This window comes from Tauraco erythrolophus, chromosome 2 (genome assembly GCF_009769465.1).
Source record: "Tauraco erythrolophus isolate bTauEry1 chromosome 2, bTauEry1.pri, whole genome shotgun sequence".
Classification (NCBI taxonomy): Eukaryota; Metazoa; Chordata; class Aves; order Musophagiformes; family Musophagidae; genus Tauraco; species Tauraco erythrolophus.
This window is the reverse complement of record NC_141466.1, coordinates 9,044,841-9,068,969: the sequence shown is the minus strand read 5'-3', so window position 1 is coordinate 9,068,969 and position 24,129 is coordinate 9,044,841. Positions and strand designations below refer to the sequence as shown.

The following is a 24,129-nucleotide window of genomic DNA, read 5'->3' as shown; positions in this document are numbered from 1 at the left end:
AAGGCATCTCAAAGCTGCATAGAAGGCTGTATCAAGTGAAAAAAAAAGATTGAGATGGCAGAAGAGTTGTGATCCAACAGTAAGAAGTTTAACAAGCCAGGGTCAGACTCCAGTTTCTTTACAATGTCATTTATAGATTTAGATAAGTTGATGTTTGCTGGATATAAGGAGGGGGAAAAACATATAGTGAAAAGGGTGAAAGAGATTCAGTTGCAAGTAGTATTAATGCTGGGTTCTGTGCTGGGTATGTATGTTTGTAGTTAAGTGTTACACAAGTAACAACGCGGCAGAATTTGCTAAGAGGGATTCTGCTCTGTCCCACCAGTTTTTGACATCACATGAGTTTGAAGAGACAGGCCCTCTATACTTCCCTGATTTTCCTGCAGTATGAGAACTTCAAGCTCTTATTCATCTAACCCTTATTGCTTGTACTTTGTTTCTGAAATCCGAGTCATCGGCTTCAACGCTGAGGGTACTGTTTGTTCCAGTGCCATCCTTGCTGATAGGATAAACAGTCATCACTGCAGGAACTCTTCCCAGCCTCTGCTTGTCTAGAAAAGTCTTTGATGTTGCTTCCTGGATCAACATAGTGCTGCAAATAGATTCTTACCCAGCAGGGCAGTCTCCATGGCCTACTCTCCCTCTGTATAAAACCATCAGACTATTCCAGATAGAGCTTTTTGATTTGAGGATCTGCCAATAAGAAGCTCACTGAATATCAGCTTCTTTCGAACAGAACCAGCAACTACTGTACCCTTTGTAGTTGGGATGGCACAGATGGGTAAGTGAGACTTGAAGTATGCTGACCTTGTTCTCCTCTTTTGAAGCATTTGCACAGGGAATATCTGTGTCAGTAGATTTTGATCCAACATATGTTAAGATGGTATCCAGTGGCGGGTTTTGAAAACTGACAGTCATTTTAAAGATATTTTAGCAAAAAGAATGGCGAGCTAGGTAGAAAGTTACCATTTTCGCTAAGAGAGGATGTTTCTGGCTTTGTCAGAGTGCTAGCCAGAAGGATCCAAACCCACATGCCTAAGATGCATATGCATGCACCTGAATCCTAATCTGTTCCAACACATTTTTAAAGAAAACAGAATTCAAGACAGACTAATCCACCCTTCTGCACTAAGGCCACTTATGTAATACAATCGGAAGTATCTGGAGCCTCGCTTTCATTGCTTCTATGAAACAGCCTTATGCAATCGTTGTGACAATTTATTTCTCCACATTATTTCCAAGACAGAGTGCATTATGCATTAGGAGGAAGAAGGCTAAAAGGGTTTTTCCAAGGTTCTTTCTGTTCTTTATTTTCCAGTCTTGGCAAGGCTACAGCATTAACTGCCATTTTTATCTTCCACCCTGCTGAGATAAACTTTTAATCTTTTAATGTGGAAAAAACAAGAGAACTAATTACTTCCTGATTAAGGGCATTTGAATGGATTTCTTGTATTACAAGCTAATTACATAAAATAACTGAAGAATATGCTTTTACCATTTTAAGACAATCTGGGGAGACACTGAAACAATCATGAAAATTTCAAATAAAAATCATAAAGCAGAACTATAAGCAGGTTTCTGCAGCCATTGATTAGGATCCAGAGTTGCAGACTAAGCTTACCTCAAAAGATTAATGTAGACACATAGTCTGACTGTGTTTCTTAAAGTGAATTGTTGCTCTTTGAAAATGGTACTAGAATCCCGTAAGGTTGAGCTGACACGAGTGAATCCAATACCTTTTGGTTGTCATTTTCAATATAGTTTATTACAAATTTCTATAAATAACTTCAAATGCTGGCTGAATTTCCCGTACATTATAAGAAGATGGATCGTAACGTAATTATTTGAGAAAAATTGAAACATTGCAAAAAAAAACCACAATGTTATATAAGGCGTGCTGGATTTATGTGGTGGGGCTTTGGCAGCAAGGGAGGGGCTGCAGAGGTGGCCCCTGTAATGAACTGCAAGAAGCTTCCCCAGCTCCAAAACTGGTCGAACCGATCTCTGGCCAGGTCAGAGCCCCCTCCTCTCTGGACAGGGCCAAGCGAATCAGCACCTCTGCAAATGCCCTACTTAAGAAGGGGACAAAGGAGCCCGAGCCAGGCGGGACCTGCCGTGAAGAGAGGGGGCAGGCGGGGGTTGGCCCCCTCCCAGGCTCCAGAGCGGGCGGCTGCCCACACTGGGCTGCCACCACTTGACTGGTGGTGGCCACGGCAGTGTGGCTGGGAGAGCTCCATGGGCGCGCGCTGGGCAGAGTACATCCTGCTGGGACTGATGAGGTTTGTCAGGCCAGTTGGCCTTGGTGCAGCTGCAGCAGAGAGAGGACTGAGACCTGAGAGAAATGGCTATGCAGACACCAAGGTCAGTGAAGATGGAGCAGGAGGAGGTGTGCCGGAGCTGAGATTTTCCCGCAGCCCGTGGTGAGATGGCAGCGGCCCCCTGCCGCTCGTGAGAGACATGGTGGAGCAGAGACCCATCTGCAGCCCGTGGAGGACCCCATGCCGATGCAGAGATGTCTATGCCTAAAGGAGTTTGTAGAGGACTGTCTCTGTGGGAAAGGTCTCCACAGTGCTGGAGACTGATGGTGGACCAGAGACGCATCTGCAGTCCGCGGGAAGGGACTCCACACCGGAGTGGGCAGCTGCACCCTAAGAAGCTGTGACGCTGTGGGAAAAGCCCGCACTGGAGCAACCTGATGGGTAAGGATTGCATCCTGTGGGAAAGACTCCCATTGGAGAAGTTCACGAAGGACTGTCTTCTGTGAGGAGGGACTCCACATTGGAGCAGGGGAAGAGTGTAAGGAGTCCTCCTCCTGAAGGGGAAGGATCAGCAGAAACAACGTGTGAGGAACTGCCCTGCCAACCCCACCATTCCCTGTCCCCCTGCACCACTGCGGGGAGAAGGTAGTGCTGGGAAGAAGAGGGGTTGGAGGGGGCTGCTTGTGAGCAGCTGCATGGTAGCTTAGCTGCTGGCTGGGCTACACCATGACAATAGGGCATGCTAAGAGATCTGGAAGCTCAAAATGTACGTCTAGATTGAATACAATTTAGTGCAGTATCATACACAAGCTTTACGCACACTCTGAAAGAGCTACAGTCTCTTGGACTGTAGCAATTGCTTTGTGCTTTTTGTCTTTGGAGAAAAAAAGAGCTGGATTTATTTCACTATTTATAAATTGAGATGAGAGGTTCTGAGGATTTTCTGTCTGATGACATCAATGGAGTATATGGATTTCACAGAATGGCTGAAGTATTTGTTGCATAATTCTCGTTACAATGTCATTCCTGGTTAGGAAAAGCCTCTTCTGACTGGGAAAAAATCCAATTATTGTTATTGTGTCAGAATTTCTGCAGTAAGATTATCTAATATGTATTAATGCTCCAGAAAACTTTTATATTTGCAAACAGTGGTTCTCAGTTTAGGATTTTTGACTTCCATAAGACTTGATTTTTCTCTTTTCAGATCCATTTTATTACTATAAAATTAGGAAATACAGTTTCCCAGCAAAGCAAATTGCTACATGAGTTATTTGAAGAGTGTTGATAAACTTTTCATTGCAGACAATACTGTATGCTATTTGTGGTAATGGATATCACAGCCAAAGCAGACCTCAAATTCTAAAGAAGAACAGAATGGTGCAGTACGTATCTTAATAAACGTAACAAATGAATTCTATCAAACATGAAAAATAAAATCTTTGATCAGGACTTAAAAAAGAAGTGCTTCTAAATTAAGCATTTTGAGACTGATTGCCAATCTCAGCATAAATTCTAACATCGCACTCAAGAATATTCTACATTCAGTGAAAATCTGAATACTGAAAACCATCCAATAAGACAGTTTCAGTAATAAACTGCTTAGGTCTCATGGTCCCCAAGTTCTCTCAAGATCTCAGTCTAGCAAGAATATTCAGCTTAGACTAGTATACAGCAACAGGATTGCATCTACCTTAAAACACAACTGTTTTTTTAAAATAAAAAACAGGCTACTGAAGGAGAAAGCTTATCTTTTACATACTCTAGTTACTGTGCTCATTTGAAGTAAGAAACTGGGATTCAATGCCTATTCAATGCATACAAGATTCAACCTAAATCTGTGACTCCCAGGCTGCGTGGGGCACATGCACTCCCTCATGGATTTTTTGCTATTATAAAAATTAAATTAAGAGTTTTCAAATTTCTTTTCAATGGAGGAAGTAGAAAGAGAAAAAACTTTGTGGTCCATTTTTAAAGTGCTCGGTTACAAATAGACCGCAGTTTCAATGACCAATTCAGAATTTTATGTTTATCGCTTGCTGGAGAAAAATGCAGAGAAAGTAATGGATTATTAATTAAACAAATAGTAGACTGTTTTTAAAATTATTCTCTGTTCTTTAAAGAATGACTGTGAACTAAGCCTAGTTTATAAAGAAGGAAAAATTCAGCTGTGAACATTTACACTCAGCGGAATATTCTGACAATTAAAGTAAATGAAGATTACTGTCAAGCCCTCAGAGCTTCTTGTGAAGGTGTACAGTGGCTTTCTAGATGGTCATTCTAAAGAGTTAATCTCTCAGGAAGTCTTACTTGTGATCACAAGTTTAGTTCCATCCTGTTAGTACTCTAAAAGTTCAAATAAAGCAGTTAATTCTGCTTGAGACTTTCAGAATTGGTAATTTGGGGTCAATGATTGTTAGAGTGTCTTCTGTCTAAGAGGTGTTACTGGACTGAGAAATTAGGGGCAAAGAGGGGGGGAAATCTTCTCTACTTTCCTTATACTCTTTAAAAGAAAGATGTGAGCATATCTGGCAAAGAGAGAGAAGCAGAGAATTATCATTTACCTGAAGAAAGTATGGTGCTCCACACAAACCTTCCATAACCTTTTAGCAGCCCGATGGTTTGGCAGTTTGAACCCAATAGTGCTCTCAAACTGTTCCAGCTGGAAAGAATCCACAAATAAATTAACCCATTTCCTTAAGCTGGCTATTAACTAGCAGGCAGAGTTCAGATAGTTCCATTACCGTAAAAATGTGTAATTCTCCTTCATGAGAATTAAAAAAAATAAACAATTAAAAAAATCTAATTTCAGCCTTTTAATAGATGGGTAATAATCACATTATCACTTCCTATCTATACTAATGATTCACTTGAGAAATCCAATAATACTTTAGTGTTCCTCACTGATTTTCTGACTAGCTGCCCAGTGTATTTATTTTTAAACTGCGTGAAGTAATTGTACTGCAGGTTGTGCTGCACACTTTCCTTGGATTTAATAAAAGTCTGAAATCCATACTGCAGTGTTAAGCTTACCTGATCCGTTTCACTATATAGTAGTTTCTTAGCAAAAATATTATATCTATGCACCATCAATGAGTGCAAGAACAATGCATCTGAGTTCCAAAACTTAGAAAACTACAGTGTTAGTATTGTACTATTGGTATTTAGACTTGTCTTTTGTTTTATTTATTCACACAGTAAAAGCTACCTTAAACACTTTAGGGTATAATCTAAAAAAGCATTACAGTGTTTGAAATTTTGTTGTTTTTTGTTAAATTTCCAGTTAAAATGTTTTCAAAATGTAACACCCCCTTCTTCAGCAACTCCCACAAACTCGTAACCGTATATGAAAAGAAAGCTGAATCCCCTATTTCCACAGCAGCTAACAGAAAGAGTTTTAACGTCCTACAGGACAAGTCCAGCCTTTGGTTACAGCCACAAACTACATGGGTTGACATTTAGTGAACAATTATACCCAAAGAGGAAAAGAAACTGGCTCTCTCCCAGGACTGCAAGTTTGTATAGACAGTAAGAACATGGCCAGTGTAACGAGCTTTGCCTGTGGAAAAAAATAAAGTTACAAGATGGCATCTATTAACAAAAGAAAACAGATTTTCTTCTTGGTTTGCATTTACTAATCAAGACAAGTGTTTAATACAATCAGTAGAATGTGAAGAGGAAAATAAACTGCTCAAATTCTGCCTGAATCCAATACAAGCCTGTGAAGACATCTGGGAAAAAAAGAGAGGATGTTTTCTTGTTGCTGGATAGAAACGATCTCACAAAAGAAACAAGACAGAAAGGTGCCACTTACTTCTGCTGGCCTGACTTTGATGTAGAAATTACTTCGCTTATAGGAAATCTTCAGAATTTTTGGCCAAGCGAAGCGGTTGATCCGTAGTCTATCTTTGTAAATGAGCAGTCCATTAGCACATACACCCAACATGATATCCACACCTTCAGAATCCTATCACGTATGAGACAATTTCATAAAAACCAGTTTAATAACATTCCAAACAAGTAATTACCGCTGGCGTATCTTGAGAGAATAATGCAACTGGGACTTGTTTCATATTCAAACCTGAAAGATCCTGACAATGAGATTCTTAAAGCAGAAATAGCCAAGTATGTTAATTTTGTAGGAAAGGCTTAGGACTCTAAGTGATAGCTTTGCCACTCACATGTCATTGCACATGCCACAGTTCTGGGAAATTCTTCAATATTCTGGCAATAGGGACTAAGTCAACAACTTACAAGCAAGGACAGGTATAGTAGGTGTGCTACCAGTAATTTCAACAAATATTGAAAGAAGAAAAATTAAAACCAGGCCTTTTCAACTTAAAACAGTCAGTGAAAGTCTGAACAAGCTGGTGATCAGAGTGATCATTTACAGTCACCTACTATTCCAGTAAAGATATAGGAAGTAATGGACAGTTGGCTGAAAATGTCAACATAATGATGTAAAAGGCTGGTAGGCCGGGTTTCCGAGCATTCTGTTCCACTGACAGAGTTTGATGCGAGTTTTACAAGCTACAAAACTAATCACTTACTCATAAGGCTTCAATATGCTGTACCATGACACAATCCAGCAGAATTTTACGTCATGTCCTCCCAAACAACAAATTAACTACACCAAATGCCAACACTGTCATTAAAAAGTTGCTTCACTGACATTACTGACAGCTGCAGGTGGATCCTGGCAAACAGCAGTTCTAATGCTTGCAGCTACTGCACTACAGCAAAAGAAAGCTCCAATAAAGCTAAAAATCTAAGTTCCTTAAAACACTACAGACCAAGTGAATGGCCATGCTGCCCTTGTATTAAAAAAGTGAATAAATGTTACAGACATAGTTAATGTATGTGAATAAAAATTTAAGTATATTTCTTTCAAATGTTTCCAACAGAACACGGGGAAAAAGTCTACGGAAAATTGCAAAACCAAGTGCACATTTTTTCCATATGGAAACAAAATTAAACAATGTTGCTCCAGTACTCAAAAGTCTTGGTTTTCTTTTTTGACCATAGCACCGATATGCTTACAATGCATTAATTTTGAGACTCTATTTATGTGAGCAAGTGTGAGAGGGGGTTGGTTAGTTGATCTGTTGGATTTTTAACTAAAAAACCCCGCTAGAAATACAAATTTGATTTGACCTACCCAGAGGAGTAGAAAAAGCACCAAAAAAACACCCTCCTCCCCAAGACCTCCCCCCCCATCCTGTTTTTAACTCTCATGCTATTACAGAAACAATTATGTGTTCTTTTAGGCTTTACTATATGGCCTTACTTCTCCTTGGCATCAAAAATCGGACATTTAAAATGTATTTAGCCACTCTTATGAATAAAATATTCTTTCCAAGCTGCACATACATCTATGCATTAAATAAACTTAGATTTAAAATAAATTCTAAGGATGTTAGAGCTGTAAACCGAGTAATTATTGTGACCAAGAGATAAAACGCTTATACCTAAGAAGTGAGAGTATGAAATTTTTTAAATAATCTATATATGCTGTGTTCTTTAATACTAAGCATGTCTATCCTAAACCAAAACAAAACCAAACCAATCCCCAATACCTTGGCATGATGTAAATCCACTCCATACATGGAGAGTCTCTTAGCATTTTCTAGGAACTGGGAATCCGCCTGTGCTGGAGTCAAGCCCCTAAAATCATTGAATAAGCCTTGAGTTTATTGACAAGAGAACTGAGAATCGAAACTGAGTGGAATCCTGGAATTCAGACACACAGAAAAAACCTGTTTTTAAGGTATCAATAACATTTTTGCCCTAAAGGGAAAGTTTTCTTCAGAGTATATTATATTCCTTTAGTACAGACTTCCACTTTCACTCTTTCAAAATATTCTAGCAGTATGTTGCTTAAACTAATTCACATGCTCAGAAAAAAATATTTTCTTCAAAAGTTGTCTTCTGAGATCTCAGTGAAGCTACTATTTTCAAACTGAAATTTTTAAACACATGACAGTTAAGAGGTTCTAGTTACATAGTAAAAGATTTCCAAAGTAACGATAACGTCAGCTTAGCAGTTTTACACATACTCTTAAAAGAATTGACACAAACGTGACAAAGCACAATGATTTCGTTTAATCCCACTGTAGCTGACACACCTGTGTGTTTTGTGTAGCTCAGCTACTTTCTCTTCCATTTCTTGAGTTTGATTGGGTGCAAATTGGAATTCTCTGATGTAGTCACTGCGGTGCTCCCCTGGGTCATGATCACCCAGCTCAGCCTGCAGGGTATACGAACCAAGGAGGGCGTGAGTCACAAAAGAACATGGCAGTCGACCAGAAGCAATATCCTGACGAAGCTGTAGGCACAAGAAATACCTGCAAGACAAAGGAAAGGGAAAAACAAATAAATGAATGAAAACAAGAACAGAGAAATCATTATTAATGGCAAGTTTATGAGAGATATGGCAGAATTTAGAGATGCGTATGATCATATAAGCATATTTTAAATTAATTCAATGCATTAAAAATTGTTAAACCTTATATTATTTGAGCATTATTGCCACACAGTAAATTTCACTTCAATTTTTAAGGGTCAATAGCACTTTCAAAAATAACTTGAAGAGCAAGAAAAATTATGATTTCCAATATAAATGAATGAAGAACTATATCTAGTTTGTAACAAAAGCTGACTTAGGAACTCCTTCATTTCACATTCTAGCCTGCAGGTATCTAAGGCTTACAAATAAAAACTCATGCATTTCTTTTGAAATTTCCCTTTGGCTTTAAAATTCTAACTTTTAGATCCCTTGCAGTTCATGAGATAATCAAGTCATGTAATATACAAAAGAAATCCGAATTAGAACTGAACCCATAATGGCCTTCTTTAAGACATCCGACAATAGCACAGATTTTTAATGTAAATAAAAGTTTTACAAGTGAACCTGAATTTTTAAGGAATTTAGCTGTAAGCCCTAAAAATACTTTTATCAGTTGAGCATGCAATTGAAAAGTCAACCAACTCACTGAAAATTTTCAAATAAAATAGTTTCTGTTAAATACTCTGTGTACTAAGTGTCTTTGACTATTTATAGTAATATATCAACCACACACTTGTGCAGACTATCTTATTTTGTGCAGAAGACTGATACGATGTGATGCGTAGGAACATATATTCTGCCTCAGCAAAGTTCTCCGAATCAAGACAAGTGTTTAGGTTTTCCATCACTCCGTAAAAAATGAGCATCAATTCCCTGTACTCTACTTACTGGTCACGTAAGTCTTGCAATGCTACTTTTTAAGGGTCTAATACCCACTGCACTCTAAGTACTTTCTATCTAAGAAGTTTGGAAGATAATTATTTTCAGGTTTTATTATGTTTTATGGTTTTATTTAATGCACATGTATAAAACTATGTTTTCACCAACCTAGCCTAGATTATGACAAAATTACCTTGGATCCCTTGACCTTTGCTCTTAATATCAATACCCTCATTTGCAGTGTAAGAAAGCAGCAGCCTGACAATAAACCACTGGCTTCTTTCAAATATGATCATTCGCATCTTACCTCCCACCCAAATCACATCTCCACTTATCATTAAATTCTTCTTTCTCTGGTTTCTTCCTGACGTTTTCACTTTGCCTTTTCAACCCCATTCCAAAAAGCAGTTGATGTAAGAACATCTGTAGTGTTCTACAGTAATAGCCAAACCTGTTACAGCATTCAGGAACTGAAGAAGAAATTTTGTACAGCCTTCGAATTAGACTAACAGTAATTTTTAATTTTAAAATTAGGAACTATGCATACCTAGTGATATCTTCAGTCAACTGTGAAGGATCAGGAGGATAAAACTTCACATTGAAGGTGAATATCCAAGGTAAACCTAAACATGAGAAATGTCTGATTGTTAATCTCAAACAAGTTGAAGCAAGTAAAGAAAAAATCTTACTGAAAAATGTTAGGCAGTCATATAATCTTAGATCAATGAAATCCTGGAGAAAGTTTTTTCCCTCATTTTACAGTATATTAGTTACAAGTATAAATTGTTTTTATTATCAGGTAGTAACTCACGTACACCTACAGTGAAAGATTAGCATGTAAAAAATTATTTTCAAAGAATGTTCTAGAATAATTTATGTAAATATCAGAATAAGTTTTTAATTTGAAAAGTACCCAAATATATTAACACTTTTAAGATATTCCATGTTCAAAGACACTTGCACTGAATTTGTGTTTACTTTCAACTCCTCCAAGGCTAATAGTCTCTCCTTATTTAAACCGACTGACAGTCTGAGAGACTGTACAATATCTATGAACATGAGATGTCAAAATGAGGTCTGCATTGCATACAACAGAAAGATAATATGCAAATTGTTCATATTCATAGTAAATGCATGGAAGACAAAAAATATTAGCCATTGCTCCTTTAAAAGATTTTTTTTCTGAAACAATACCTTTAGTAGCAATGGTATTTTAGGTTTAAATTCTCATGTGTTAGAATTGTTAACACTACACACGTTTTTTAAGCAAAAGCATGCTGAAAACTAGATTAATGATTTGACAAAGCATAAATTGTTGCCTTTTGTCATAGCTCTAGTTTTAAATAATTTTTTATGATTTGAAAGCTGAAGTCACTCAACAATAATTAAAATACATTCTCAGAATGTTACTCTACCAGTATTGTAACACTATGTGCAAGAGGAATACATTCATTGGAAAGTAATAACAATTTGACAAAATGTAGAATATTCCTAATTCAAACAGATGTTAAGTACAATGCAGACACACATATGTATGTCATAATACACACATTATGCCAAACATAATGAAAGTAATGCTACAATGTAGATCTGCTAAAAATGATGAAGAAAGATTAGGAAATAAATAAAAATATTATCAAAACCATTAAGTAGCCATTTTTGTCTTCCTTTTGCCCCTTTTCTCCTAATACAAATAATATTGTGGTGAAAGACTTAGCAAAAATCATCTTTGCTAAAAAAAGGTAATCATTTTGTAATGCTGGTTAAAGATTAATTTTGGACAGTAAATGATTTTTAAAATCTGCCCTACACAGATAAATCATGCTCTGGAAATGTGTATTTTAAGAATAACCAAAAAAAAAGTTTGAAACGCCATTTCTAACATTTTCAGCTAGAAAAGAGTGCTGATATTTTTGTTTAATGTAATTTTCTTAAAAAGAACCCTATTTAAAAATTTCACAGCTGTTAAAGGAGAAGAGTTGTTTCATGTCAAAATTTCGAATGTCTTTAAACATTTAAAATATTATTTCAGTTTTTCAGACATGACTATTCATTGGAACACTTCAGTTTCGGCTTAACTGTGAACCTCATTCTCCCCCTGGATGCTGAGTCATTATTTCCTTTTAAGACCTCAGTGTTCTAGCTTATCTTAATGTTCCCAGTTATTGATTATTTGTTAGAACAATGATAACTTTGCTTACAAAATAAGGCAAGACCCCTTAAATGAAAAAGCCTAATTTATCAGCTGTCCACATAGTACTGAATCGGGTAAAACATGCCTCATGACATCATTTACTGCAATCCAGTGCAAGACAGAATTAAGACAAAAATACCTTTAAAAATGTCTAGCACTCCTTAATACATATAGCATGAACAAACAGAATTAAAGCTGGAATTGATTAGCCCGCTTCCGTCATTTATCTCCCAGGGAATTAGCATTATTTAACGAAAAGTTGCTGATATTGAGTAAGGCAAACTAAACGATGAGAAGCAATTGGGCTAAAAGGCCTGTGCAAAAAGTGTTTAGGGAGATTGTCAAGTTAACAGGGCTGTAGGACTGGGAGAGATGGATGAAGGATGTGTCCTTCCACACAGGTACTAAAACAGGCTTCAAGTTTTTTTGGAATGAAGCAAAGTTTCCTGGTATAAAGCAATATTTCCTGGTCTAAAATTGCAGTTAAAACTAGTCACAGATGAACTCCTACTTAACCTATTTCTCTTTCTTGTCAGCATTTCTACAGTTAGCTTTCAGAAAGCACTGTAGCCAGGAGACCTAGACACTGTTTGATGAAAAAATCCCCAAACTATATTGCTTATAAAAAGCTAAAAAAGTATAAATCCTACGAATCTATGTGAAAAATTTCAATGTCTACTCATACTAATTCCTACAGCTAATCCATAGAAAAAATGTTGTAGTTGACTTTCTACTAAATATTTACTGGACAGTTGGTGACCTTATATTTTGCCTGATTACTGAAAGCACATTTATCCCCTGAATATAGACTGGCAAGTATATTACAAAGTGCACAGTCTATATTTATACTGCTCACTACAGCATACTGTTTATAGGCACCGAATGAATGCATACAAACATAATTGTCTTCACACAATAATGCACACTATTACTGGCATTTTGAATTGGTGGCCAAGACAAAAAGAAAATTAAATCTGATATTTAAAATGATATTTAGCATTCCGTCCCTGATAAGGTTCTCTGTTTTGATGTTTAATCATATGGGCTATAGAAATGTCAAAATTTTTTCTAGCCAGCTTGTTACCTCAAAAATGCTTCTGCGGCAACTTTAGGCACAGCCTTAGAGAAAAAGAATGCAATATAACCAACCAGCTAGCAGCATAAAATTAACATGATTCATCCCATTCAAACCGGGAAATCAGTGAGGTGGTGGGTGGTTTTTTTTTTTCCAGTAAAGGCTTTTTCTGGTTTTTACTGATGATAGCTCTGCATCTCAGCTAACATTTTTCAGGTAGTGTGTGAGTAGGACAGATATACTGCTCACAGACAGATGTAAAAAAGCCCCATAAAATTAAGAAAATAATTTTTTCTATACTTCTGCTTAAGTTACCTTGAAGAAAACTAAAGAAATAAAATCTATATCCAGTCCGCATTTTCAAAAATACATTAAAAAATCCCAAGTTCAGTCAGTCCTAGTTGGACTCACAAGATTCCGCTCACAAACTCAGAGACCTCCAAGCTGCAAAATCGTTCTTTACAATCAGTAGACATACAGGAGCACTTCTGCATGACAACTTCCCTGGCAAAGGTGCTTATTTATCTTCACCAACTATAAGACAGACTCTGGTGTGATTATCTTAGATTGAAGTTAGCTACAACTTTTACAGATATATAAAAGAGATGGATATAAAATAAAGTGACCCTGCATAAAGTAGCCCCCATATTTTGATGCCTGAGCTAACCATGTTTTATTAGCATTAAAATCAGACAGCCAGAGCAACGCATTTTAAATGCAAGTCTATTGCTTAATTAATTCTACCTTCCCTTAGCTCTTTAAGTAGAAACTTCGAAATTTCTTAAATATTTTAGTATACTGTGTTGCAAAATTCTAAACTTGTGCTGTATTACTCTCACAGAATTGTATTTATGAATTTATCACCCTTAGGTCTACTGTGTAATTTGAAAAGATACATATTTAACCATATCATTATCCTTCCATATCATCCTCTTTCCTGAGCAGTTAAGATGTTTAGGCTGTATTGCAGAATATACCATAAAACCAATATCAACAAAAACAATTTCAACTCCATGACATTCAAGAACTACCTTAATTGTTGGCTACATGCGTCTCAAACAAGGCCAGTGTTCCATTTCCCCTGTTTTTAAGTTCCCAATCTGAATGACTGGATGCCCATAAACAAAAGGATGTGAGAACGGTCTTCAACATGAATAAGGAGCAAGGTTTAAACTTGTTGCCCAAGATTCGCCACCAGCTGCCTTACCTATTGTACTATTTCATCTGTCCTAATCCACTTCCATAGAATTACGGAGGATTTCCATCAACCGCCTCAATAATCAAACTGAATCAAGTAAGAAGCAAATTAAGTTTTCTGTCTTCATTCCTTCAGTTACTCACTCATTTCTAAAACGAAAGTAACTTTTCTATCACCATAACCATTATCTTTTTTGATGCCAGTGGACATGGTTTTGTTCAACCCCGTTTCAAAATTTGCGAGGTCTGTAACTCAGTTTCATATACTTAAATTACACAAACAAGAGGAAATAATTAGGCTTCTCAAAACTGATGGCTGATACATTCACATCTCTAATTTTCACCCGTGATACAACTGTGCATGTTTAAATTGCAGACAAAAGATTGGTCTTCAACTGCAATTAACGCTACGAGGAAATCAAGTTTATGTAGTTTCCTCATTCAACCCTGTTACACTGAGAATAAGAGTAATGAAAATTCTCACAGACAAAACTGAGTGGAGCATCATTTGTTCTATAAAAACTGCACGTACAACATGTCACACAGATAAATTCTCAAACTGAATTTTACAAAACAGTGAACACTACACTCTCTGTGAAGTATGGGATTTGACTGTTTCAAGGTCAATTGTTCCTGCTTGTACCATCATTATATCCAAGCTGAAATTCATGATTTTGCAAAAGCCTGAATTCACTTCAAGTGTAGCAATTTTCAAGAAGATAGTGACAGAAATGTAATTACCCAACCTGTCCCTGATTGAATTAATTAGAGGTTTTAACGCATGCCATTGGATATCCAATTACATGAGTTAAAAAAAGTCAAGAATTAATTTTCCTGAAGACACCAGGCTGCCTGAAATCGAACAAGCGTTTTGCCATCTTTGTAGCCTTGAGAACAGAGCCAGTAATTTGTGGGTCAAGTTCATCAGCCAAAGCAACATCGGTAATTGCTGAGATCCAACATAATTGCCCAGCCAAAGGCCAACCTCAACAAATAAGAGATCACACAGAAGTCCTTAGGATCCTGACTTAGCAAGAGACAGCTGATGCAGAACATGACTTGGGAGAGACTACAGGATTCTTATTTTGTCTTCCCCAGTCACAAGTGGTACATGCATGCCCAATATGTAGAGTATTGGTATTATTCACATGTAAGAGAGAGACAGAGATTGTTCTAATATTAAGTTGCAAACTGATGTGCTGAACTCCACTTCCAAATTTGTCATCTTTGTGAGTTCAGATCAATGTATTGTCCAGATATGCTTATCTAGCATGCTAGTGCTTCAGTTTGTGCTGTGCAAGAGAAAAAGAAATTAGTTTTCTTCATTTCAAAAGTTCATATGGACTAGTAGGCTTTACAGGTACCTTCAATTTATTATAACCGAGTATTTCAAAGACAAATATATTTAGAACTAAGCCTGAAACAAAGAAAAGCCTCATTACTTGACACTCATGTAGTTGGGGATAAAATTTGTTTGTGCAGTACATTCCAATCTCTGGAAACTTTAATACACTTAGTATGAGGAACACAACCGACAGTATGCTGATTACTTGTCAATTGGTGTAAGCAAGTTTCATTTTAAAATCCTTAAAATAGTGTTCTTAGTTGGTGGTTTGCCTTATACTCTATGACTATCAACTCTGAAGTGCTACAGACCAGAGTAAAATTCCAGACATGATGCCCAATTCAAGAAACTGGACTTGATCTCCAATATAAAATGTAGGTTTTCAAGCAGTACGAAAAATCACATCCTCTTAAAATACTTTTTTTGTAGCATGTACTATGTAGTATTAAAAAAAACCACGTTGTGTAGTGCATCCATCTTCAGGTCAGTTCCTACACTTCAAATTCCTAACACTTAATTGTAGGCTATATAGTGTGCAGATCACTACAGAAGACAATAACAAAAAGTATTAATCTTTTGTCAAAAATTAAAAGAAACAAAACAAGCCTTTAGCCCATGTATTTGGACAATTAATAGGTTTTTACTGAAGACTTGCAGAGTAACAAGTTACAACACCAGTAACTCTTCCTTAATTAAAAGCATGGCCTCTGCTTGCACAAATATATTAGTACATTTACTATTCTAATAGGTCTAGTTAGCTTATAGAAGAGCATGTTAGATCAAAAAAATAGTTTCCAAGTGAACTTCTCTAACTTCCATTTCTTTACTGAAAATAAAACCCACACTTTCCTAGTAAAGAATTTCATCAACTGGAAAAGGTCTAAAGAAAGCAGAATTAACACTAGTATGGTTTCTGGAAAAACGTGAGCGTTGCCTTAAAACAGGAAGTTAACAATAGTAAAGAAACCACCTGTTCATCACTGCAAATAACACACTGCTGTTCCTCGTTACAAGTGCTCCCACTGAATCACATTCTCCCAAGACGTTCCAAGTCAGTTTCTTAAATAACTTAAATTCTTGTTGTGTCAGAAGTGTAGGCATGTAAATCTTACTATCATCATCATCTCCTCCCCACTTACATTTCCCATCAGGCACTACCAAAAGAAGGTTTCCGTCCAAAACAAAACAACAACGAAAAAAACCTGCATTGGCCACAAACGAGTAAATGAGAAGAATTTCAGTAAGGGCAAGGGCTGTCTAGCACTCCTCAGTGGCCACTTATTTTGCAACATGTATACTCAAGAAGAGTAATTCCTAAATTTACTCTCTGTTCACTCCCCTATCTACTACAAAAGCTAGTTGGCTAGTAAAGAATTTTGACAGAGTTTTATGCAAACAGGCTAAAATAATTTACTCATTGTGTATCGAGTATAGGAAGTAAAAAGACTTCTCACATGGATTCAGTCTGAAAAGCATTGTAGTGAGATGTTCAGAGATTATGGTCTCTATTCCATTTCCAGAAGGAAATGATGGGCACATCAAAAAGGCCAATGCTAGACTGATCAGGATTGAAAAATATACATTTCCTGTGAGACATATGGATTCTTTTTTTATCGTTTCATATTCTTCTGGTGAGTCTTTGAAGTTGTTAGAAAGTCCTACAGGAACAACCACGACCATCTTTGCATGATGATGTTCTCCATCCCATAACTCAAATATCAGCACTACTACAATCTACTGTTTCAGGATGCAAAAAGATCAACTATTAGTCACATATAACACAGCAAAATTTTGAGGCAGCAGCCAGTACAATGATTAACTTCCACAGCACAAGGGTGAGTGATTCTTTCTCTCCTTTTTGGACACTGGACAGAAATAGCAACTTTGCTTTCTGTTCTAAGGCTCAATATGTCGTTATCAGACATAAATTCTTTTAATGCTGTAAGTAGACAATTTAGTTGACAAATGGGCTATGAAGTTTATGAAGAATATTTCTGTGAGGAAATAAGAGGAGCATAACATCTGAATACAGAAGTACTTACTTCGAATTTGTCTCTTAATTTCCTTTGAAGAATCTAGCCAGTTCTGAGGAAAAAAAAAAACACAACCAGCGTTTAAAAATAATTTCAGACTGAAGATAGTGAAGTAATTTCATACAGTACAGTAAAGTTTTTATTATTCAGACATCTGTTCTACTTTGTAATAACTAAGACAATTCCAATATTGAACTTGTGGTTTGCTAGCAAGTCTCCCCACCCATGCACATAAATGAAACTGTGTAATGCCACTGCCTTCATGGTTGTCTTACTGCTTTAGACTCTTAACGGCCTGTAATTTTCAAAAGTGGACAGTCTTACAGTGGAGGTGGTCTAGCAAATTACATTAGACCAATGCAATTTTCTCTCATACTCCTTTTATGGACATAAGCAGACTTTTCAGGAATGGCTATGTAATCTCTACATATCTGTGCTTACACACCCATAGAGAGTTACTTAAGATGATATTTCTCTTGAACTCCAGGAGACTTACTATTCCCATCGTTTGTCTTAAAGCGTATACATTTTCATTCTGATAACATTCAAAGGTGCTTGGAAAAACCTAATCAAATATCATGTTTTTTCCTGACCTCCTGCAAAGCAAAGTTCTCTATGAACATGTAGTATGTTAACACTGGTACACTGGCAAGGTTCAAATCTAGATACTCAGCTCTATCTTAGGCAATGCAAATGAAGTCAGTCTTTCATAATTAGATGCCTCATTATTAAATGTGTTCTATCCTCAATACCAAAAATATTTTTATATAATCTGTGCAACCTATTAAACAGCTCATAGCATTTCAGTTACTATTGATATGTGCAAAGAGATTTTTTTGCGACTGATCATCCAAAAATACAACTTTGGGAAGTGAGACTAAGAAATCGGTAACATACATTCATCAGTAACTCAGACAATCCTGTTTACTAATTTTACCATAGATGTTAGAAAATAGATTGAGCAACACACTAGAAACATAAGCCTTTTAACAGCAGTTACCAAGAATTTACTTTTACAGTGTTTAAACCTTTATTTCCCACAGCCAGAGATACATACAGAGCAGATACATGGAACAAACACACATGCACAGAACCAGCCTACCAGCAGGACTTAGCACATTTCAAAGACAGAGGTGTGCAAAGTAGGGAAGAATTAGCAACTCCCTTGTAAAGTCAAGGACAACGTTTGCATTTCCACAAACCACTGCATATTAGCAGCTTTAATGTCATAGGGGACCTCGGTGCCAGCACGAACGTTGCTAAAGGCATATCTCTACCGATGTTTCTTGCCTAACCTAGCCAACTGGTGCATATTGGGTATAATGTGACTCACCTTTCAGTCTATGGTACCAAACTGCAGATGCAACAATTGTTTTTCAATACCATATCCTTCAATCTTTATTATAGGCTTTTCCATCCAAAGTCAAATTTATTTCAAGGAGAAGAGACATGCTAGGCTACAGTTTTATGGGTCTGTATGGATTAGGAGAATGTGGAACTACATGTGTTTGCACTAGTGCAAATCCTTCATGTAGATCACCTTTGCTGATAAAGGATGTGGCTTCTATGAATATGACCGAAAATACTAAGTTTCTATTGTAAATGACCTTGATTCAAGTTGATTTCGTCACAAATGCAGCATGCATATGTTAGAGAAATACTGTTTACAAATTAAAGGCAAAAGCCCCTTTTTTATAATTGTTACAGATGTAATTAAAAGACAAAAGAATAATTCGACATTTTTTGCTCCAAGAAGTCTGCGACCTCTACATTTCATAGCTACAATAATTCTTCCAGAGATGGACAGTCCATAACATCGTTACAAAGGAAGATACATAAAACACTCCTCCAAAAGATCTGGATACCATTTATTCTGCTTGAGTCAAAAACTGCTATCTGTTGGAAGAGCCTTGACATGGAAAGGCCTGGGAAGACAACAAAAGTTTGCAAATAATTTTAGCTGAGACTCACTTCAGCTACAGTTATCATCCTAGGTTTTCAGTTTTGGCATGAATTCCATTCCAAAATGATACACAGCCATTTTCTTCCAATTACAGTGACAACTAGAAGTAGCTTAAACTCTTAAATTTTAGATAAAGTATAGGATAAAGTAAATAAGTATAGAATATAGCATGGTGTAACTAAGCAGAAAACTAAGATTTGTGAGTATACGTTACTTCCAGTGCTTTATCTTTTATCATTATAAAGTAGGATAAAAGAACACACAATACAGAATATGCTGCAATATGAGAAGAATAATCCTTTCTTTACAGAAGTTATACAGTTTACTTTCTGATTTTCCAAACCTGGAGTAAGCTTATTGGAAGCAGACTTTGCCACCAACTTTCATTACTGTTCTGTCAAATAAAATCAGGTATTTATATTCCATTTATTGCACAATTACAGGGGTGGGGTTTTTTTTGGATCTGTGCCTTTTGTTGTGGAAAAAACAAACACTATTGAAAAAATCTACCCCGAAATAGAGCTTCTAATGCAGAATAGACAGGTCTGTCTTTCAAAACAAAAGACAAAGTGTATATACATTACTTTGCTCCAGTAGGCAGAAATCTATTTGTTTAATTTGTGAATGGTAAGGTTATAGATGAGACAAAATAATGAATTGTCAAAGAACAAAATGTTCTCTACCAGTACAAAAGTATTTTGTACAAATCCAGGAAAGCAGCATTTCCAGCTGGCGCCCAGAACGCAAGAGCAGAAGCTGTCTAACACTTCTGCAGACCGATTACAGCGTGAATGGAGCATTCATGAACTTTTGACAGTGTAATGCAATGAAATCACTAACTAAACTCTAGACTGATAAATTTAACATTTGCAACACCACAAAAGAAATTATCAATGAGTAATTTGACCTAAATAGTTTTAAAATGTGTATTAAAGCTAACAAAAATCAGTCTGATTTGAAGACATAACATCTCTCCCAGCTGCACTGAACACCCATAGAGAAAAGTTAATGGGGCTCCTCCTCCAATGGTACCCCAATGGTGCATTAGGGAGCAGCTCTAATTCAAAAGAGTGCCTGGCATTCAGTTTCCACACCCCACAGCTGCCGTCGAGTTCAACAGCTGGCTCATAAATGGGTGGCTGTGATAAGTGCACAAGAATGAGAAAAACACATCATTCAGCACTTAGTACTGACAGGCCTGGTGGTCAGAGATTTGTGGCATTTTAATCTGAAGGGGCAACAGTCACAACAGGAGAAAAACAAAATGCATGAGAAAGAACTGGTACTGAGATGGAAAAAGAATTCAAACTTACTACAGAGGTGAACAAAAGAGAAGACTCTACAACCAGTTGAAGTCCCAAGTCTCCTGGCTTTCTTTGGCAGCTTTTGCTGAACACAATTGATCAGCCCCTCCCCCTCCACCTCTATCTATCAATTAAATCAAAACATAAAATGTTAAATGTTTTCTTCTTTTTTTAAAAGAATGAAAAAAGGTTGAGACACTTAAAAGTCCTAAAACAGAAGCACGGAATTCATTAAAAACATACCACAAATATTTAACATACTGAAAATAATTTAAATAGTCTTCATCCATGTACCAAAAAAATCTCTTCAATAACAAAAAGGAGTGCTCCAACGTTACTGAGCACACTCTGTGCAGCTATACTTTTTCAAACTTACCAGCAGGAAAGAAACAGCAGCTGAGGAAGGGGAACTCTCTCAGCACACAACCAGTAATTTGCCATATTAAGACACTGCAGTAGCCACAGTTCACATCATCAGTTCATACCATAACTGGTGTAAGAACTTCCAAACACGGCGTTGTAAAAAACCAGTAGCTTTAAATTAGGTAATTTGAGTGACAATAGCAGTAAAAATAAACACACCTATACAACTGTGCACATGTTACAGTACAGACTGTCCAACCCATAAAAGCCTGTAAGCACTTAGCCAAGTGACTGGTTCATGCCATATTTTTAGAGAAGCCCATTTTTTTAGAGAATTGTCTGGGGTGATCTTATAGCAGCCTTCCAGTACCTAAAGGGGGCCTACAGGAAAGCTGGAGAGGGACTTTTTACAAGGGCGTGTAATGACAGGATAAGGGGCAATGGCTTTAAACTGAAAGAGGGCAGATTTAGATTAGATATAAGGAAGAAATTTTTCACTCAGAGGGTGGTGAGGCACTGGAACAGGTTGCCCAGGGAAGCTGTAAATGCCCCATCCCTGGCAGTGTTCAAGGCCAGGTTAGATGAGGCTTTGGGCAGCCTGGTGTAGTGGAGGGTGTCCCTGCCCATGGCGGGGGGGTTGGAACTAGATGATCTTTGAGGTCCCTTCCAACCCTAACCATTCTATGATTCTATGATTCTGTGATATTTTCAAATCCTTCTTTGAAAACCTGGGTATTCCCATTTACATGGCAATTGCAACTTAGAGCTGCACCAGAGGCATAGCACTATCCATATAATGGCACTTTGGGTACAAATCTAGAGCATATGGGCTATCCAGCCTGGAAATATCTAAAATAAACCCCTCCTTCACTGCTACTCATTGGCATTCAAAATCTTGTAGTTCCTGCAGTTCATCACAAATAAAGATTAAGCCTGCAATAGAAAGTAGGAGGTGGGAAATGCATATCTGCTAGGGAAGACTCTTATTTACCTTTCTCCAAATAACACTAAGGACTTATTGGTATGGACAACAAAATCCAACAGCTGTGGGCTTTTTTAGTCTTCAAAACAAATTGGAACAGATTTCTCCAGAAATTTTCAACTAAAAGCCTGCTGCTATCTGTAATTCAGGTGACAAGCGATCTGCTCTTCTTTTCAAGAGAGTGCCAGACTTAGCCTGGAGATATCAAAAATAATCAAACCACAGAGACCTCATTATCTAGACATAGTCTTATGTCATACAGTAGCCAGATTCAACGAACACTTTCAGCATTTTACAAATTACCTTGCTGCTGCTTGTATTTCTAGATACTGATCTTAGAATGCTGATTATTGTGGAAAGAAAACAAAATCAGACAACTAGCTCGTACTAAAGTGTGAGTAAAAACAAAAATCTAATGAAGAACACAACGGTCATCATTATGTACATACATCTGAATTTGTAAAATATATGTCAATTGCACAAGACAAGAACTACCATTATAGCTTTGGAACTTAAATTAAAATGAAAAGCTCACAAATCATCAGCAACGAGCACACAGACGATCCCTGTTTAACAAGCATCAAACACTGTAGATTCAGAGAACAAAAAGAAAACTCATTTAAATGGGGAAATTTAGGTAGACTACCTCCTTTTCCCTATCCACAAATAAATGTTCTGTCCGTTTCCTTCTCAGACTTTGAAAGACATCCGTGCGAATTCTCCAAAGAATATAATAGTTCAACTCTGATAATCAATCTCTAGTTGCAAGCTAAATGCCTAAAGTGGGCCGATAGTTTTTCCCCCCAACTGAAGATATTTTAAGGAATGCACTGGTTGTCCGGAGTTTCTGAGGAAGCCAGAACTTGCAACAATATTGCAGTTACTGTCCCTGCCCAACCTCTATGCCTCACAGGAGCTTAACTAGTTCAAACAAATAACCTCACATCATTCTCAGTGCGCCATAAAACCTTGGAATCCCACTTCGTGTGGTAAATACACCATAGCTAGGTATCAATGATAACTACATCTATACACATAGGTGAACACATGAAAAAACAGATAGGTTCTTTTTAAGGTGTGGTGCTCTGTTCCTCCATTAATATGACTAAGAAACACCAAGAAATCTGCAAGAGCAACTAGAAGTACATTAGAACAAATAAATACAAAAAAAAAAAAAAAAGGAAAAAGGGGAAAAAAAGGAAAAAAAAGGAAAAAAAAAGGGAAAAAGGAAAAACAGGAAAAAAAGGAAAAAAGGAAAAAGGGAAGAAAATGAAAAAAAAGAAAAAAAGGGGAAAAAAAGTTAAAAAAAAAAAAAAGGGGGGGTGGGGAAAGAGAGACATACTCTGCACTGGTCCAGACTTTCATCTTTACAAATGCCAAAATTTTCTTTAAACTTAAAATTCTGGAAAAAGGGATTCTGAAGCCTAACAGTTACAGACTTAGGGGCAACAGTTCCTTCACGTTCCTCTTCAAAGCACTACTAAATATATTTGGGAAAATGCAGTAAAATTACTCGAAAGTCAGGTAGAAGATTTTTTTTGGTATTATTTATCATCTAAATTTTTTTTTTGTTTTTTAAAAAAAAGTAAGAAATTGAAGTGTTCAGAACTTTGGGGTGTTTAAGACATTTAAGGCAAAGATACGAGTTAAAATTTCCTGTCTTCACTTGCAGGGGTGGTTTATTGTTTCACTGTAAAGCCTAGCAATTAGTCAATTAGTTCTCTCAAAAATGCAGGTATTTTAAATACTCCCCCACCCTAAATAATAAATGAAGCTTTATTAGGTATCATAACATACACACCAGTATCTTGCAAATGGTGCAAGTTTACAGCAGACTAGAATTGGCATTTTGCAATACTTTACTCAAATGTTTCTAATGGTATACATTTAATACAATATACCTCAGTAAACTATTGAAGTTAGAAGCAATATAGAAAAATAAACAAAAAACTCCTCATACAGGCTTACCTTCTGTTCTGAATTCTCATAAAACAACAGCCCAAAATAGTCCTTTTCCAGTAAATTGAGATGTTCACATACTTTGTCAAACAGCACTTGGCCTTTTGCTCTTTTCTGGGGAAAAGAATAAAAGTATTATAAGTAAATCTTTAATTACAGGTACTAGGTACTAGTCAGGAAAATTTAAAATATCAATAAAATAGAATATAAAGCTGTAGCTTTCTTACGATACAC

At 36.7% G+C, this 24,129-nt stretch overlaps 1 protein-coding gene across 1 annotated transcript in view; it reads right to left on the bottom strand.

The window, feature by feature from the left end:
* The window catches only part of EPB41L2 (erythrocyte membrane protein band 4.1 like 2), a 119,244-nt gene that overhangs the window by 24,180 nt on the left and 70,935 nt on the right, over positions 1 to 24,129 (bottom strand). The window contains exons 4-10 of the mRNA XM_086632080.1: positions 23,905 to 24,009; positions 17,334 to 17,376; positions 10,028 to 10,103; positions 8,381 to 8,599; positions 7,832 to 7,919; positions 6,070 to 6,222; positions 4,820 to 4,917 (exon numbers count right to left, since the gene is read on the bottom strand). Coding sequence (XP_086488206.1) covers positions 4,820 to 4,917; positions 6,070 to 6,222; positions 7,832 to 7,919; positions 8,381 to 8,599; positions 10,028 to 10,103; positions 17,334 to 17,376; positions 23,905 to 24,009 — 782 coding nt within the window. The remainder of the gene's footprint in view (positions 1 to 4,819; positions 4,918 to 6,069; positions 6,223 to 7,831; positions 7,920 to 8,380; positions 8,600 to 10,027; positions 10,104 to 17,333; positions 17,377 to 23,904; positions 24,010 to 24,129) is intronic.